A 19,512-nucleotide genomic window follows, 5' to 3' on the forward strand; every position below is an offset into this window, starting at 1 on the left:
GCACACTGGAAAGCTGCTATTATGTCCAGGTAAGTTCTCACTTCTTCAGGCTGAGTAAACTCAGCTGTCTCAACCTCTCTTCACTGATCATGTTGTCTAGCACAAGCATCTTGATGACCCTTTCATGAGCTCAATCAAGTTTATCAACATCTTTCTTGTACTGCAGCCCCCAAAACTAGATGTGATATTCCAGATAAAGTCTAAGAAATGCCCAGTTAAAAAGAATAATCACCTCCCTCAATCTACTGGCCATGTTTCTGTTGATATTGCCCAATCATCTGTTGGCCTTCATTGAAGACACACTGCTAACTCATGCTTAGCCTATCGCCTGAAAAGATCCCTGGGTCTTTTCCTTTTTTAGCAGAGCTGCTCTCCACCCAGTCAATTCCCAGCTTGTACCACAGCAGGGTGTTAGTCCATCCCAGGTGCAGGCTTTATTGCTTGTCCTTGTTGAATTTACTAAGATTCACATGAGCATATCCCTCTGGCCAGCTGATGTCCTCGGAAAGGCAGCCCTGTTCTGGAGCACAGCCCTTAGTTCACTGTGGTCCATGAGCTTGAGGAGGGTGCATTCTGCCTCCTCCTCCAGGTCACTGATGTCTGACAAACTACGTCTGTAACTAGCATCTATGTAGAGGAGTACAAACCATTAACAACTACCCTTCGAGTCTAATGACCTCATCAGTATTTTCCCTTATCTAGCAGTCAACCCACCTAGATTATAACATCCCAGTTTGGATACAAGGATGTTGTGGGTGTCTGTCTCGAAAGACTTCCTAAAGACAAGGTGCAGGATATCAACTACTCTCCCCTTATGCAGAGTTACATCATAGTCATATCGTTCCTGATAACTTCACAGTTAGAACAAACCCAACATTCCTAATAGAGAAACAGTGCTAGAAAAAGTATTTCTAAAGGAAAAGTATTAAAACAGATAGGTCCTAGTCCTACTATATTTCTATGTAAGGCAATGGGAACTGAAAGCACACAGCACCTTGGACAACCTAGCAGATTGTGGCAAAACTGGAAGCATTAGATTCAGCCTGGCAAACATACAATATTCTAATGCTCATTGGGAAAGCATTCGACAAACAGAGAGACTAACCCACCCACAAGTCATAGGGGATGGAAAATTAACCTCAGATTCCAGGAGTAATACAGCAAGAAACAAAGATCAATGAGGTTTGGCTTGTATGTCAACCTCTAGTCAGCGGCTGTGATGATGTTCTACAGTAGCACAAGAAGAAATCTGTCCACAAATACAAGAATAGCCAGCGTGCCTACACTGTCAAATCAAAGCTTAGTAACTTGTCTCCAGCTGAGACCAACAGCTGGTGCTTAGAGTATAAAACCAGGGCAAGTATGCAGCATTCCTGCCTTGAATACTCCCCTAACCTATAGGAATTTGCAGCATATGGGTTCCTAGAAATAGAAAGGCAACTTTGCTAAATGACTTTGTCTAATTGCATCTAATATACAAAAATCTTCTTTTATTTACAACTACAACAGTGAGTTCCAAACTTCAGTGATATACTGCATGAAAAAAACCCTGCTTTTTTGAGACTATTTCTTGATAATAATTTCTACTTACTGTCTCATGCAATTTTAGATTTCAAAGAACTCTAGTGCATTCTTCTTCAGTGTGGAAAAGAGAAGACTAAAATCATAATCTGCTTAGCTGTTTCCAAAAGGGATGTGGTTCCAAACTCCTGTTCCAGATGCCTTTTCTAGTTCTGCCGCAACAGGACCAGAACTACAGTCAGTATTAAAGATGAAGCAACAGATTTACAGAGTGGCACAAGAAGGTTTTTATTTTCTTTCTTAGTATTTTTCCTAATAATTTCTATCATTCAATTTTCTTTCTTGCCTGCTACTGACCTGTGAGACGAAGGTTTTCACAAGGCCATCTTGATTACTTCACAATCTCTTTCTTCAGTGAAAAATGCTAGTTCAGTGACCAACACTACACACATAAAGGCTCACTTGCATCACACTCATTTGCATCACCTTATATTTATTGACATTTCATTCTGGCTACAAGTTTTTCCACTCAGTCTCTCAATGTTCCAAGATCTGTCTACAGCTCTCTGCAGTTGGCATTCACTGCTGTGATCTCAAAATAACTATGTCAACAAGCTTTCTCATTTCTTTGTATGCCTCATTTTCTAAATCATTTGTGAACACTGAAAGTCATGCTAGAGACATACCTAGCATCTGAAAGACTTCTTTCCATGTCTTTTACTCAGGAGCATATAAAATCTTTGGGATTGCAACAGAATGAAGCAGTCAGCACTGCACTTGTACACTTTGCAGGCCTGTTGTGGAACATACATGAATAGTGACTTTTAGCAACCTGACATGAGCAGAGCCACAGTGCTTAAGTGGGAGGAGAAACAGCCCAACATAAAAATAAAAGTAATAGTAGTCCCACCGCTAATACAAGCCTCCATTTCTTTTTTCTATAAAAAGAAATTTTTATTTCTGATTGGGTTTTTTTATAAAAAGAAATACCATTTTGTCCTAGTAACAACCGATAGCAAAAATTATTGTTATGGTCTGGAAATTATTGTATTACTTTGGTTTTACAGTCCCATATGGTCCTGTCACAGGGGGCACTCTGGAAATGAAAGTGTTAAGCAGGAATGGTGGGGAGTTTTCATGGATTAACCAGACTTTTCTGGAAGAGACACTATCAGTGAACGGTTCTCCTTCCATACGGTAAAGTTGTGCCAACTAACAGAGAATAAAACAGTCTACGTGCGACTACGCAGAGGTGAGGCAAGGCGACCCGCACACTGGGGCACGGGTGCTGCGCAAGGGCTGGAGAACGGGCGGGGGAGCCCAGCCCAGCCAAACCGAACCAAACCGAGCCCAGCCTGGCAAGCGAGCCCAGCCACCGGGGTGACTCGGGCTGGCACACACACACATTTTCTGCAGACTGTCTTGCATTTTTGTTCTTGGCAAACCAGAGCAGCTTGGGAAATATTTGCAGGTCTGGCTATTTAAGCAGGAGCAGCCTAGCAGGGAGCACGCAACAATCACTCAAGATTGGCTCACAGCATAACTGCTGCTGGAGGAAAAAAATCGTTTCCATAATAACTGTTTTGCAGCATACCAGCTACGCTTTCTATAGCATTTCACCACCCAGCTGAATTACAAAAAAACAAGGGCAAACATGCTATTTTCATACCTTTTTTTTTCCCCAAGCCTATTGACACATGGACTCTGCGACAAAATGAATGCTACTGAAACCCAAAAATATCTGCACTGAATATAAATATATTATGAAATAGCTTTTAAACTCTGCCCTAAAGCACTTTCTGATTGGCTGCCAATGATGTCACACATCCATAAAGCCCAATAAAACGCATGGGTTAACAACTCTCATTTCTGTGTATGAACTCCATGCAGCAGGAGCACAGACCAGGCAGGCAGTTAACTGCATCGTCTCTCAGGTAGTTAAAATCCTGCGACCTCAGGCCTCCCTGTCAAGCAAGCTGCACTGCTGTCCCTGCTCACAGACTGATCTTAACCATACGTAACTAATCACTGTTTACTTGGGAGAGAAGGCTTCCTAAAGGATACAGTAAATCACTGTCAGTTTGTAGGTATTAAAGATACACTCATGAATATTCAGAGCAATTAGTTTGGTCTTATCTAGCAGTTGTGATCTTACATTTCAAGTCAAAGCTGAACTAAGTATGATACCTTTTCCAAACAGGAACTTGAACTTCAGTTGTATTTGAATAAACTGTTATTAAAGTAACATTTTACAAAAGCCCTAACAAAACTAAAAAAATACAATTTTACAAAACTCAAACACTAATACCAGAAATATCAACTAAGCCTTTAAAACATACTATTTTGGCACCAATTGCTCAAATAGTAAAATATGTTAACTCTTTCTGTGCACTCATGCTCACAGGACAAGGAATACTGGTTTGCAGGTTTAGGGGTTTAGGTAGTTTTGAGAAACGGAGCGTTCCATGCAAAGAGAAATTTGCTGTGTAAAATACTAAGTCTGTATGATGCTCAATTACCAGCAACCAATATTTGTTTCTTACTATGAATACAATTCTTGGAGCTGGCTTAGTTTCAAATGTTATTAGGTAGATAGCATGTGGTGTTGTAGTAAGGAGTCTTATGTATGAACTGAAAATATACTGACTTTGATCACCCTATTCTAGGCAGTTTTGCCACCAATTGTGGGCTAATTTATATATAGCAGCCTATTTAATAGTTTGCTCTCATACTTCCAAAGCAAGTACGGAAGCAGACCACACAGAAACGTGAAAATGTTGCCTGATTTGCTACATAAAACTTTATTTGTTTTTCAAATCCTTGTCTAAGGTTTAGGAACATTCAATAGAAACGAAACTGCAAGCTACACGGTTCAAATGTGGAGCTGCTACAAGGTATGGTATCACTGCAGTGCTCAAAGCAGTATCACAATATGAGAGAAAAGGCTGTCTATTGCATTCTAGTATTGTTCCTTCCGCCTCTCTTTTCAGTTTCATATTAATGGCAAAAACGCTAAAATCAGTCAAAGGAAAAAAAAAAAGCCCACAAGCTCAGTCTCTAGAAACTTCATGCTTTCCTCGATTACTCCTAAAGGATCCCTTTACCGCTGAACCTCAGCACATACCATCAAATATTTCAAGTGGAACAAATTCATTAACTTGTAAACACTACTTAACTAACTGAAAGCCAGAGCAGAAACCTAGAGCACTGTTAAATCAACTTCAGGCAGGCACTGCATTTCATGTGTTAATACTTGCCATCTGCTCATGTTGCATTTTTTACCACAAGAAAAAAATGTGACTGCTGAGTAAAGACACTTAAAAAAAAGAAATAGGAGAAACCTGGCCTCACTTAACCATAAACTATGGATTTTTTTTTTTTTTATTATTTTTTTACACACGCACACACACTCACTCTCTGTATCTCTACTACAAACAGACAAACTTATGTGAAATAGTCTTTTTAGCTATTACTGCCTTAGAATAGCTACACTAGGAAACCTTAAAGAAAAAAGAAAGTGCCTGTGCATGTTTGGTACTCCAGACAGCAAGAAATTTGCCTCAGGGAGAAACACTTTGTAAAATAGGTGGGGGAAGGGTAATATGCTGGTAGACGGAGTGCATAAGGGACCCAACGCAGGAGCGTGTGCGCGTGTGCCTGCGTGTGCGCATTTCTGTTGGAGGCTCTGGAAAAAAATGCTCGTCACTACGGCTCCTAGAGGCTCCAGCACTGCAAAGCACCTTTCCTGCAACACAACCATTACATCATGCACAAAACTGCCTGCCGGCCGCAGAAAATGGCCCAGCCAGGAAGGGATGGATACTAGCAGATGGAATGTTTCTCCGCTTCGTGAAACATGCAATTTTTAAACTAATTATTTTCAAAAATTAGCTCTTTTTTAAAAAAAAAAGTTCTACCTTCTTACCCTTTGAAAACTAAAGGAGATCAACATTTTGCCACAAAAATTGGGCCTATGACTTAGAGGATGCCAAGACATGATCATATAAGCTTTGTTTTAGTTTTGGCCAAAGTGGTATTTCATTTGACATTGTGTGCTTCTACTAATAATCCTAAAGAGCACTCAAGCATTTCAGTAACGCAAGTGAAAAGGAATTTGCTATGGCACCGGGTCACCAAGGAATAAATATTTCTGAAATTATGTGCCATGAAGTTCTGCTTAGCTGTTCCCAAGAAAAAAGAAATTAAAATCGCCAGATCTGCCTTTGTGCCTTTTAACATCTGACATGTTTTAAATGGGTGCTTATAAAGAACGCATCCGATGGACTACTTCGGTGCGTGACATCTACCATTAGTATGCCAGATACACAGGTCCCGATCTAGACAGGCAAATTCAAAAGCAAGTTTCTTGACAGCAGCTGTGAGGGAGGGAAGGACATGTGGTGATGGTGCATGAGGTGGAAACCTACCCCCTGGAAGCTGGACAAAACCCCTTCACATAAATCACTGCACAGTAACTGTGACAAACACTTGCTCCAATATATGCCCCAGTTGGAATGATAAAGTCAGTGCATGAAACTTGAAATTGTGACTTCTGGCTAAAGATCTGTCTCATCCCTTTCTTGTTATTAGTCCATAGAACTATTTTACCTTCATAAAACTACAGCATAGTATTCCCAATGTTACCTACCATGATTCGATTTTGATAAAGCTTTATTAGCTGCTGGGGTCTTATTCCCCATGTCTGGAAATAAAAATATTGTGGTCATAACCAAAGTAAACAAAGGTCAGCCTATGTTGCACACAACTGAAAAAAGGGCACTTAGCAGGATATATTCATGCCACAAATATTTGAACACAAGGCATTCTTTATAGTGAAAAAAACCCTCATCTGGTCCCAGATACTTCATCCTTAAAACTCATGTCTTTTTTACTTCCACCCCAGATCTTTTGCCAGATCTTTCCTCTCCACAAAGCAGCCCAGGTGTTTCTTGAATTCACTTAGCATTTCCAACACTTCACTCATTCTCACATTAATGAAACCCATATGTTTAAGTATTACAGTCTTCAGTTCCTTCCTTACTGCCCTTTTTCCTGATATTTGAATTCATTTTGTGAGTAGCTTTCCCTGTACTAAAAAAAGTTGCACAGATTTTATTAATATCTTTCATAATTTTGAGGACTACTGTAAAATTGCTTATTTACTTGAGACAGTTTTGATGCTAGGAAACAAGGATGTGTTACTCTCCTGTTACAACATTCAAGTTCCTATTTTCAAAAGTATATTGGTCCAGGATTACCCCTTTTACAGCTACCATTTAAGAGCTACTTCAAGAATTAATGTGGCAGACTGCATACTAATGAAAACTCGAAGAGAGAACAGCTTGCATCAAGACAGCTGCAGTTGGCTTCCCTGCCTCTTCTCTAGTGTCCCTCCAAACTGCTGAAGCATCCACTAAACCGTTCCAGTTAACAGCCCAGCATATGAAAGAAAACAAAACTTTGGTTTCCCCTTTACTTTGACATACCAACAAAGATCCAGCCACTGTTATCTTCATCACAAGAGCTTGACACTCACTTCACCTGCTTGACTTTTAGTTATTCCTGTTTCTCATTACTGCCCTGTAATACAGGTATTCTAAACGCATTTAACAGTTACACATGCTCCTAGATGACAATGCAACTCTTTAAAAAAAGGTCCCAAACACAATCCAAGTGGAGGAAATACAACCAACCACCAAGACAAAAGGCCAGTAGAATCCCCCAGGAGTCTTCCCTATGTATCAGTCTCACACAGAAAAGGGAGAGGCACTGAAAATTAGTTGATAAAATACTTTTAAAAGGTGGTGGGTGTCCCAAGTAGGAACATCTATGTGGCAGCACAAGGAAATGGAGGAAAGAGTAGAGGAAGGGGGGAGTTAATTGGACATCTGTGTGACGCTGGGGGAAGGCAGACAGGAAAGCAGTAATAAACTCCATAAGCAGACGGTGCCACAGGGCTAGGGTAAGACTCCAGCTTTACTCGGAGCAAGGAAGTAGAATCCACATTTGTCAGAGTATGCCTGTGTAAAAATTGTAACACCTTTGAACAGGCCCTGCTTACCCAGTGCATTTTGGAGGAGAACAGGCAATTCAGTAACAGCAATGTGGCCTTTAGCAGCACTGCGGTCACTTGTTAAAAGGGAGAGAAGAAAAAATGTCACCAGTATCTGAAGCTTCACTTTACCTCTCACCTCGTACACAAACCATCTCAAGTACTGCAGTGAAAGCTGAGATTCAGACTGATTTCACAAACAACATTATTTTGTGGATCACTTTGCATATGAGTTGATAGCTATACACATACTTACAGTTAACTTTATTTGAAAGTATTTATACAAGAACAGGATCCTTACTTCCCAGCCTTCATATTTGATTTATCTTTATATGTAAATGTACTTCCAGAAAAAGTTAACCTGATTTACAGTAAGAGTGATTTATATGAGAATTGCTCCTCTTTGAGTATCACTTTAGGATACTGTGAAAATCCACAAGCTATGATGTGTTACATATTATAAAAGCCAAATCAGAATAAAAATTCCTTTCCGAAATTCCCTCATGCCAACTTCATCCAAATTTTAACACAGAAATTACTCGGTGTGGAATATCTGGAGTGAGGATTTTTCTATTTAAAACTTTTACTAGCTCATAGCATCTTGGGTCTTGTACCAGTTTATGCAGTTATAAAATGGATTCTTTGTTCACCTGTCCTTTTTTAATCCTTTAAGAAAGGACTTCAGGTGGAAAGCTGAAGCATTATGATAGTTCAGCAAACAAGTTTCATGCAGAGAGTCTTCTACTCAGGGTTCTGTGGATACTTCAATGTAGTGCCAGGCCATACTGTAGATCTATGGTAGAACCATAATAAAGTAATTTTATTTCTCTATGCCTCCCATTCCCATCAGCAAGATGGTCCATGTGTTTCCTTTTGTCCATTTGTCTGGTGTGTTTACCCAGAAAGTAGTTTGAACCTGGAACTACTGCCAGTCACATGCTTCAAGATTTAGCATCCCAATCTCAGTTAAGCCATCTAGTCCCCAGTATAAATCATCGGGTTTAAGGTAAAATTGTTTGTAAACAGAAAATAATTTTCAAGGTCAATTTTTTTTTGGTGCAGAATTAAAAATAGGAACAAAATAAACACAGAGATTTTTGCTTTTGTCACACTGAGACCACAATTTCTACAGACATTCCTCTGATGAGACACCATTACAAAAGTATATATTACATGGTTACAGAAATAAGTGGAGGAGCATACCATGCTGCACAGACAATAATCCACAGACATATGGTAAAACAAAGTTCCCACCAAGCTCACCACAAATATGGCTGGCAAGAACATAATTTCTCAATGTATTACAATCCGTTTGAAATGTTTAACCCTAACATCATGTTGTCTGCAGTATGTTTCTGCATCTCAGCTAGAATTTAAAGTGTAGCTGGTAGAGCGTAAACTGAGAAAAATAATATAACCAAAGGAACCCTGAAACAGGGAAAACAGTCATCCTTTTTCAGTAAGAGAATTCTAATATTTTGGAAAATGTGGTTAATTTCTCTTAACACCAGATGTATAAATGGCACACCTGTAACAAAGAAACTGGGATGTTGTCAGAAAAATCCAGACGAGTAATTCTGCTACAAAAAGGACCCAACAGCACCTTTTACAATATGCTGCTCTGCTGGCCCTAGGGCATTCATGCTAGAGACACAGCAGCCAAGTTTTAGCTTTTATTATTTTATTGCTTTTGGTTTTTTTAAGAATCAACATCAGCACAGCACAGGTTTATGAATTGGAACCCTGAACCACTGGGATTGTGAACCGTAAGTATTTTACACCATTGTTTTGTAACAATGAGTGCACACAATCCTGTTTAACAATGTACATGACAGCACAGAGCCTCATGTGGAAGACAGAAATACAAGTACGAACAGAAAATCTGATACAACTGAAGACATCCTATATTGCCCCAGAAGACAGGCCAGTGCAGAGCTGCAATGTAGAACATGCAGATGCTTAAATCAATAGTGTGAGCAGTAGCCCCTGCTTGCTGCATTCCTTACAGGAGCAGCCAAAGGCACATAAGAAAAGGGGAGGGTGAAGAGACATTTACCGCTTATTTCACTGGCGCCAGCTAATATCTTTTCTGTAACTAATTCACTTTAACTCTGCACAGGGCAATGTTATGTAAAACATTTCTGAAGGAAGATTTTTTCCTGCCTTTCAAAAGCAAGCATCAAAGCCTAGTAAACCATGTACTGCAGAATATATTTAAAGCTCAACAATACTAACCAATAGAGTCACTGAAACCGAACTCTGGAGGAGGAGCTCTTTACATGCAGAGGCTGAGTTTCTATTTTCTGGCACAGATTATACCAGCTTACAGAAAAGCAGTATTTTACAAATCTTTACATATGTAGCCAGAAGCTTTTGTCAGTGAGATACAATTATAGCCGAAAAACAATTTCTATCATAGAAGAGAGATGAGAGCACTAATGAAGGTGGCTTTCTGACAAATCAAGTTTTTCCCAAGTGTTTTTATTCATTCATTTGATCTCAATACTGGAATTTCGCAACAGGAATTGGCTCAGTCTCTTTCAAAACATAAAGGGCCTAATCCCTTCCCATTAGAGAACAGGAAGTCAGAAGCCAATCTTAGCGCTGATTAAAAAAAAAAGAATCTGGATTGTTATTTTAACTTCTTTTTCACATAAACTAGAGAATTTTTTTTCCACTACCATTTCAGCATGACAGCTCGATTAAAAGCTGATGTCTCCCCTAAGTGGCACCTGTTTAGTACAAAAGACCCTTTGCACCAACTGCTCTCTACAGAGCAGCGATTACACTACAGCTTCTCCCCATCACTATATAACTCAGAACATGTGCTGCACCAATCCTTATTTATGTGCCACTGTGCGTCCTGCTTTGGACAGCCTAACAATGACATTTCTAGTGCAAAGACTGAATGCACTTAGAGCAGATAAAAACAAAATCGGTTCAAGAGGGAACAGGCGGTATTTTGTATTCTGACTTCTGTTCACGCACACTTGCAAACTGCATACTGTTATTGTCAACTGTGGTGTTTCTGTGTCTGCTGGATCCCACCAGCCCAAACTCCCACTTCTCCCCCAGCCCTCCTAATGTTCTCGATACAGAGGTGTGTGCATGTGTGTATTTCTACTCCTGTGTGCAGTCTTCAAACCCCAAACATTCTCATCTGCTCCTCCAAACCAACGGCACTGCTTGATGTCCCAGCACAGTGTTGCAGCCTCTCTCAAACTCTTCCACGATACACCAAGGCTCAGCAAACTGGCAAGAAACTCTGGCTTCACTTTGAGAATTGTGCATGCTCCCTCAGAGAAGCAGGCAAAAGCCATGGGTAGCTGAAATCTTGACTTCTGGACCTAACTGCTTCCTCTCACTTGAATCTTCCCATTTTTAAGTGTTATCTTTCTCAACACAGAACCAGTGTGACCGTTCTGGGCTCCCAAACCAGTTAATGAATCAGTCCAAATCAGAAGGGAACTGGATGAACTTCAAGCATAGCTGCAGGTAAAAGAAGCTGACCACACCCCAGAGTTCTTAACATTAAATATTTAAGTACATGTCAGATTTTTTTTGTTTTCCCCAATATTAAAAAATCACTGGTAGTATTCAGCACTTGAAAATTAATGAGTTTTAAATATGAATATAGTACACCCCCAGTTTTGAAATACTCTGTTGCTCTATTTTCTCTCTTCTCATCTTTCCCATCTGGTATGATTTAGTAATAATTTAACAAATATTTTTCTTCAAGGCTGTCATAAAAATCTCATAGCACTTTGGAAACACTAAACATTATCTTGTGAGGTAAATTAGGACACAAAGAAGTAGCATGACATATATGTGATCACACATTGTCAGTGGCAAAGACAGTAACAGAAATCCCAATATGTGCTTCTTTAGAGTCTTCAAGAAAAGAAATTGGTAGCAAATAGTGAAGCTGAAACCTACATCAAGTAACATTGAAGGATGATCTGCAAAAGTTAAATAAATGCAAAGTCTCAACATAGGAAAGATTTCTTATTTCAATTATATATTTGTTAAGATTTTTTTATGAAAATTCAAACCCAGTTAGCTGTCTTCTACAGTAAGCAAAACATTAACTCTATATAGCTCTGTAGTCCTTCTGAGCTTTCTTCTCTCAAAGAATGAATCTACTACCAATCTATGGAGACTGCAGCCAGAAGTCTACACTTTACACTGGTAACCACTGAAAAGAACTGTTAAGTACAAGTCTCTTTCCTAGATACTTTAGTCAGCATAACTCATTAATAACTTTTGCTCATTACTGAGCTCAGATGAACTAATAAAGTTAACACACAGAATGCTTCATATCCCATTATCAATTTCCCAGTTCAGTTTGTTGGAATCTACCCCAGGTGTCAGGAAAAAACATAAGCCAGCACCTTAGCCAAGACAAGACAGCAAACCCCACCTCAGATAAGCAGCTGCTGTTGTAGAGATTACAATATTAGTAGAAAGAAAAAGACAACAAAAAGCCTCTGAAAAAGATCTAATAAATGTGCACTTTTCCTTCATACCATCAGCGTGAGATTTTTTGGAGGTGATGATGTTCTAAGCCTTTCATTGCAACTATACAAGAGTTAAAAATTACTCTAAAAATAAGTATTTGACAAGATCATCAGCCAATGACATTGAAATAAAATTTCTGGCTTTAAGAGAATGCCAGATATCACAAGATGCATGACAAAACAGCAAGAGTTGCTGACATTCAGTTTTCTTCCATTGGAAAAGATACTGGGTTTTTTTAAAATCCATATACTGGAGTTTTCTAAAATAGATTTCCTGTCCTTTCTCTAAGATTGCTGAACCCCATTCAGCCAGGGGACAGATAACATCTTTGGATAAAAGATTTGAAAACCCAGTTTGTCCCATACAAAGTTCAAGCTTTACAGAAGAAAAGCTTTTCTTCCACAGAGCCGCAAACTTCACAAGAGAAAGTTATTTCCTCTGTTCTGCTCCCTCGGGAGGTGTTATATTCTTATAACCTGTCAGACCTACCCAGTCATATCTGTAATTTATATTTAGTATAAGGTCGTTTCTTTTCAGACCGTCTCTGGATATTCCTAACACAAAGAGTGAATTCTGATTACTCACTTTTCTCCCACAGATTAGACACATTTCCCAGTGTTACTGTGCACTGGAAGTCATAGAAACAACTTGAATACCCAAAAATCACAGTGAAAGATAAAAAAGACAAACATTACAGGATTTTGCTGCACCTTGACATATAATTGCAAAATTCTGAGAATGAGATTTCCATTGCATTTAAAACAGCATCCATGTTTAATTAGAAGTGGAAAAAACTTAGCTGAAATACATATACATGCACACACTGTACTCGGAGAGAAGGGCACTCTCAAGCTTTTTTACCCAGTCTGATCAAGGCTATGGAGAGAAGATACACAAGTTGGATATTATAATTTCAGAACAAATTAAACTCACTGGCAAAAATGGTCAGGACAGTCCTAATTTTCAAATGGCTAAAGATGCCAAAGGGGCATCTCTGCAATAATTCCCTACATAATAGAGGAAAAAGGGTGGACAACTGGAAAGAAACAGATTTGGAGAGAGTACAGAAACTTGGATAGTTGGCAGGAATCTTACTGGGTTTCAGGCAACAGTCAAACCAAAAGGAAAGTTGCTGTAGAAATTCAAACTGTATTGCTATCCTTAAACAATTCACTCCTTTCCTGCACACTTTTAGTAAAAGTAATTCCTTACCAACACAGAGCATTGTCATTCAGATTCAGAATTCACAGTGAGAACCACAATGTAAAAGTTATTAATAAACAGCTGTACTGCATCATTCAAAGGTCCATACAGCCAAATAATCCCTCTTATGTGGTGACCAGTTGAAGGGATTGCCTAGGGAAAGGTTTACAGGGTAAACGTACAAACTTATTTCCCAGTCTTCAAGAACTCATGGCTGAGGAACAGACATTTTGTTTAATATCCATTGGATTTCCCCTCCCTCCCCCCTTGAATTTGTCCAATTGCTTTGGGAAGACATAACATCCTGGGGACATAAGTTCTATGGCATATTAATATATCACGTAAAGCAAGTACCTCCCTTTTTGTATTGTGAACCTGCCTGCTGATAATTTCATTGGATGACCCTAGTTCTTGGGTTATGGGAGGGGGTGAATAATCATTCTCTATTCACCTGCTCCACATATAGAATGACTTCACAAATCTCTATCCTGTCCTCCTTCAGGCTGAGTCTTCATCTGTTTAGAAACGTCTGTGAGAAAAACTCTTCCTTATCTGTGCTCATCCTTGTTACCTCTCTCACCATGTTTTCTAGTTGTACTAATTTGGGGAGAAAGGATGGGAAGGAGGGATCAGATCAGTACAGTAGGAAGCTACACTGTTCTCTATTTATTTGTCTCTTTTGTTCACTAATAATTATCATTCCAAGATGCCTGCGAGCATGAATACACAATTACACAATATTTCAAAATTTTTCTTTGCAATTATAAGGAATAAAAAAAAAAAAGAAAACACTATACTGTCTTCAAGCCCAACCCAAGCCAGCTTCTGAGTAAATAGTCTGGCCTTCTCCACGTTCTTATTGTTGTCCTAGTTATACAACATTATTTGTATAGGCAGACCAACCTTGCAGAACTTCCAGCTTTGATATATTTTCCAGACTGGGTATCTGCCACAGGTTTAACATGTTCGGAAACTTTTGGTGAACAAAAATCAAGCCAATTCAGATAATGAAATTAAGGAAAAGTATGTGTTGTTTAGCTCTTTTGAAAAGATTCAATGCCTTCATAAGCTACAGCAGAGATTTTAAATTGGCAGTAAACTACCCTCATACCAGGGACATATTCTCCCACTTCTATGAAAATATTACCAAATTTGGCCAAGTTACAACTCTTTACTGAGTCTATATAAACTGTGGTTTTCTAAAGATTCACTAGAGTTTGACAGCTGAAGATGAAATCAGTATGCACCATCTCCTGTCCACGCCTCTGTTAACCAGACTGAATATTCATTATTCTCTTTAAGCAGTTAAGGTTTGTCCTGGATCTGCAGAAACTGAACTAGACTTTTCCTGCAACTGAAGCTTCCAGAGCTTGCTATGACACCAGACAAAAACCTCAAGTGGTTCAGCTGTACCTACATGATCTCTGACACCTGAGTATTATTGCCTACCCTGTATTAGGCATACTGGTACAGAAGCCCCTTGGAAGAAAATGATGAGGGAAACATAATGGCAGAAACAGAGAGGACAAAAGAAAGCAGAGAAGTAGTTGAGACTAGAACAAGGATCCTGACAGAGATATGCTAAGACTAAAAACATGGTAGATATCACATCAAGATGGAGAGAGAGGAATGGAAGGGATGCGTTCAAAAAAGGCTAACTGGAGATTGTGATGAATTCCTGGGGTAACAACAGATTTAGAGAATGACCTGGGAGCTTAGAGAAGGAAAACAGAATATAAAGGTAAGTGGTATGAAGATATTCTTGAAAAAGAACAGGGTCAGAAAGGATGAAGAGTACGTAAAGCTTCCTAGAGTCCACATCAGATCTCATCTTCCTTGACTCTCAATATTCTTCTATCAGCAAATATTGCTAAAACTCACTGAAAGAGTTTTCATCCCCCTCTACAGATCATCCACAGATGACCCTATGAAGTAATTCTGACATAATTGACATAAAACCAAAGACTAAATAAAAGAGCAATCTATGCTTAGGTCTCTAACGGCAAGATGATGTATAACAAGCTTCCTATTTGCATATACATATACAGAGAACATCCTTTAATTCAGGACCAAAATGTAGAGATCTTCAAAAATTACCACTGGAACTATTCAATGGCTAAGCAGCATCTCTTAAAGAAAATTATTGAAAATTTTAAAAAATGTAAAAAAAAAAAAAATCACTTTACAGAAGCAAACTGCTGTAAGGCAACATTTGATACAGAAAGGGTATTTCACACCACTTTCTCACCTGTTGGAAGCAACTTTAAAGATACTCACGTTTTTAAATGAAGAGATAGTTGCACACTGAAATAATTTGCAAACAGTGTTAAGAAAGGTGCCATGGCTCTTCTCTGCTTCAAGCACTTGCTCTTCTAGGAAGGAAACATGGTGTGCAACCATTTTGACAAATGCCTATGGACAGAAGAAAAACACCTAATGAAAATTAAAAGCACCCATGCTATGTTTCAGCATTATCCTAGCTAGAGATCAGAAATCAAATAAAAAGCTTTAACAGGATTTCAGAGTGCACTATTGCTAATATAAATATGCAAAGGGCATGTACTCAGAAGTACAGATGTTTACAGCCATGAGAAGAACTACTGGTCATGCCAAAGACTAATTTTTCTCCTTACCTAAGGGCAGACTTTTGCTCCCTTTTCAGCATGCACAGTATGTAAGCACTTGCACAGTGTCTAAAGGTCTGGCAACACTTCAGCAGTGAGGTGAAAAGCTCTTCAGAACCCACAAAGTGACTGCTACTGCTGGTGGGAGTGAGGAAGTGGCCAAAGTGGTAGGAGGGAGTAGACAGCAGAGGAAAAGATAACAGGTGATTTTTAGCTAAAAAAGGTCAGGAATTATTGACCTAAAACTTACATGTGTTCAGCTTCAGTTGAAATTTGAGCCATAAGGGAAAGGCAACTAGAAAGAACACAGTATTTACTTCTTAAAATGCAGAACAGTTTGGAAAGAGTTTTGATACTCTCTATTAATGATTAAGCTTCACTTTTTGGTTTTTGGTTTTGGTTTTTTTTTTTTTTCTTTCCCCTGAGAAGTTGATCACTGCCCATTTTAGGGATGGGGAAGGTGAGGTTGAACAGGTAAATTAATTGCCCAAAATGTACCAGTGGCAACATCAAAATTAAAACCCAGCAGATTCTCATCCTATATAACCCTTACACAACAGTCCTTTCCTTTTCTACTCTCAGGAGTACAAGTTAATTTCTCTTGAAAATCCCCATGGATGCTAAGCTTTAAATTTAAAAGTTCTAATTAAAACATTAACTACTGCTCAAATTGCCAATTTAATCTTCTGCTCTCAGATTACTGCCATTACAGCTGGTAATATTAGGAAGAAGAACTGATTCCTAGCCAATCAAGGTATTAGCCTCCCTTGATAACCAAGAAAAAGCCTCTCAACAAAATTCTGCTGCATTATTCAAGGACAACCTGTAGCCTAGCAGAGACTGGTGTTTTCTTCATATTCCAAATTACTGTGTCCCTACAGCTGTACTAGGGGAATGGGGTCAGGAAGGATTTTTTCCCCCTGTATTAGAGGGGAAAAAAGCAATAAGGAACCCTATTGTTTACCACATTTCTGGCACAAGAGTTTTGATTTTCTTTTCCTGTTCAAAGAGGAAAACACCCCCCCACACTTCTCGAACCACCTATAAGCATAGAATGTGCAAAAACACTTACATGGGTGAGACAATTCCAGAAACAGTTGGTTTGGAGCCTGATTCAGTTAGCCATTTTTCCATGGTCCTATCTTAGATATACATTCAAGTATGGCCAAATTGTCAAGTTATGCTGAGAAACCGCTAGCTATTTCTTGGACCGGGGTACTCAGTTTGGAAAACTAGACAGGTTTCTAAACAGGTTAACAGTTGACTCCCACTTTTGTTCTAAAATGCCTTGCCTCAATTTCCTGTCTGAAGCTTTCTCCTGGTGCAGTGCAAGTCCCTAAAACATGAAGTGCTTTGATAAGTCTGTTATCAAATATAGGTGTAAAAATGCAGACTACAAAAAATGAATTGCATTTAAAGAAAACTTGCTGAAAGTTAAGTCAATTGCCCTGTCCCTCCCAGCATAATAAACCTTACCAGAGGATATTACTTTGCACAGAGGCAGAGCCTGAAGCTTACGCACTGCTTATCTGGATTTAATGCCACAAACACTTGGTTTCTTTCACGTTGAGTCAGTTAAAACTGATTTTAAACATCACACAATTTATCTCGTCATGTTTTCATTACATTCCTCCCAGAGGCAAACTTGCCCTCAGTTGACACAAATTTTAACATACTGCTTACTAAATATGGTGAGGGCATCATCTCAGTGAGTCATACTGGCTTCCCTCATTCAGGATACAATAAACACTGAACCAGACACAACAGAAGATGGGAGCTCAGAGATCTCTCCACTACTATGTAAGATGATCATCAACAACTTAAAATGGGTATGTCCAGCACTGGATGCAAGACATGAATTTTTGAAGTTATAAATGGTTTCACAGATACACCTTCAAGTCACAAAACAAATTAACATTAATAGCATTATTATTAACATCAAAACCACAACTAATGCTTTTAATCTGCCATTAGGAATTGTAGAATCCACAGCAATAAATTACTCAGTGATGTTCCAAAACCATAAACATTTATATGTGCTGAACCATGGGTAAACATACTGATTTAAAAAAAAAAAAACATAAGACAATAGAGTGTCATAAACATCTGAGTGCTCCATATAAATACCTGGACAATTAACCTATAAAACACATAAAAAGAAGGATGTAAATTTTCTAATGCAATGAACAAACCTCTAATTTATCGACTTTGGCATAGATGTGGTTCATTTCCATCACCTTGTCTTTAATGAGCGGAATGGTCTCATCCAGGATCTCTGATGTATCACTTCTAATCTGCATGAAAAAAAAGTATCTCACATGAGGATGCATCTTGAAGGTAAACCCTACGCTATTTTTTTCGCTTCACTATTTTTTCATGTGAATATTTCAAAAAACACCAGAACAGATATCACAAGGGCCCTTTTGTGCAGTATGTTATAAGGTATAGATTGGGATAATTACTTCCTTTCTCAAGTAATCCATGAGACAACAAAAAAATCCCAACAGTAGATGACAGGACTCCCACACCAAAACTGTAACCAGATCCTTCCCTTGTCTCCACCCCTTTTCACACTACTCCTCCCAAGAGAATATCTCTTTTCTATTACGAAAGACTGTAGACATGATGGGTAATGATGGATTTAAAATGAAAACTGCCTCTCTACCATTTATCATGCTTTGATTTTATTGAAGAAGAGCTAACTCATACCACGTATCAATTAGTTTTTGGAAAGAGTCAGATGTTTGAGTACAGCACTTCTAGTATCTTGCCTTCAACTGGGGCTCAGGACTAGAGTTCACAGGAGAGCAAGAATGTTCACACAACACTACAGTGTAGGCACCTCAGAGAAAGCTGCTGCTCCCGAGGCCCTGTCACTTACCACAATAGCTACGTGTCCTAATACAGGAAAGAGTAGGGTTTTTTTTTTTTTGTTACCTACTACAACCAAGTTTGTTTCTGATAATCATATGAGAGACTAAACCTTAGCTGAAATCCTGCTGAGTTTTGAGTTAGCAAGAATTACCCATTTCCTATATAAACAACTGCCAGTGCTTTGTTAGGTGGCAGCAAGATACACCCCAAACAGCACTATAGCTAATGGCACCTACAAGCCAAAAATGTCGGATAAGACGAAAACCAGGAAGATCTCTCTGAAGGGAAAGATAAAAGCAAACCCAAGAAAACCTCCACTAAAACACCCAAATAGGCATTTGTAAAACAGAGCAGCAACTCAATGACAAGAGAAATAAGAGAGGCAGTTGAGCCCACTTTTATACAAGCTCTCTTCCTCAACTACAATAGAGTATAGGAGGCCTTGGTCGTCTTCCGGATTAAAGCTGTGCTGCCTACAATTTTAATAGACTTAAAGAATATAGAGGAACAAGGATCTCTTCAAAAAAGATTTTTGTCCCAAAGATATTCTTCTTTCAACTTCATAGGAAAGAGTAAGGATCTTTTGGCTAGAATGGTGCAAATCTGGAGTTGGGCTAATACTGCAGGCAATTTTCTGGGCATTTTGAGATTTAATCCAGAATGTCAAATAAAGCATAAATGCCTGCTATAAATCATTTAATCTATGGACCACGCTTTATA

The 19,512-nt window shown here is 38.8% G+C and overlaps 1 protein-coding gene across 1 annotated transcript in view; it reads right to left on the bottom strand.

Annotated features, from left to right (window-relative positions):
• BCAS4 (breast carcinoma amplified sequence 4) overlaps positions 1-19,512 on the bottom strand; it is a 45,300-nt gene that overhangs the window by 13,252 nt on the left and 12,536 nt on the right. Inside the window, exons 3-4 of the mRNA XM_074843116.1 lie at positions 18,111-18,212; positions 15,572-15,706 (exon numbers count right to left, since the gene is read on the bottom strand). Coding sequence (XP_074699217.1) covers positions 15,572-15,706; positions 18,111-18,212 — 237 coding nt within the window. The remainder of the gene's footprint in view (positions 1-15,571; positions 15,707-18,110; positions 18,213-19,512) is intronic.

The sequence above is a fragment of the Strix aluco genome, chromosome 17, assembly GCF_031877795.1.
Source record: "Strix aluco isolate bStrAlu1 chromosome 17, bStrAlu1.hap1, whole genome shotgun sequence".
NCBI classification, from domain to species: Eukaryota; Metazoa; Chordata; class Aves; order Strigiformes; family Strigidae; genus Strix; species Strix aluco.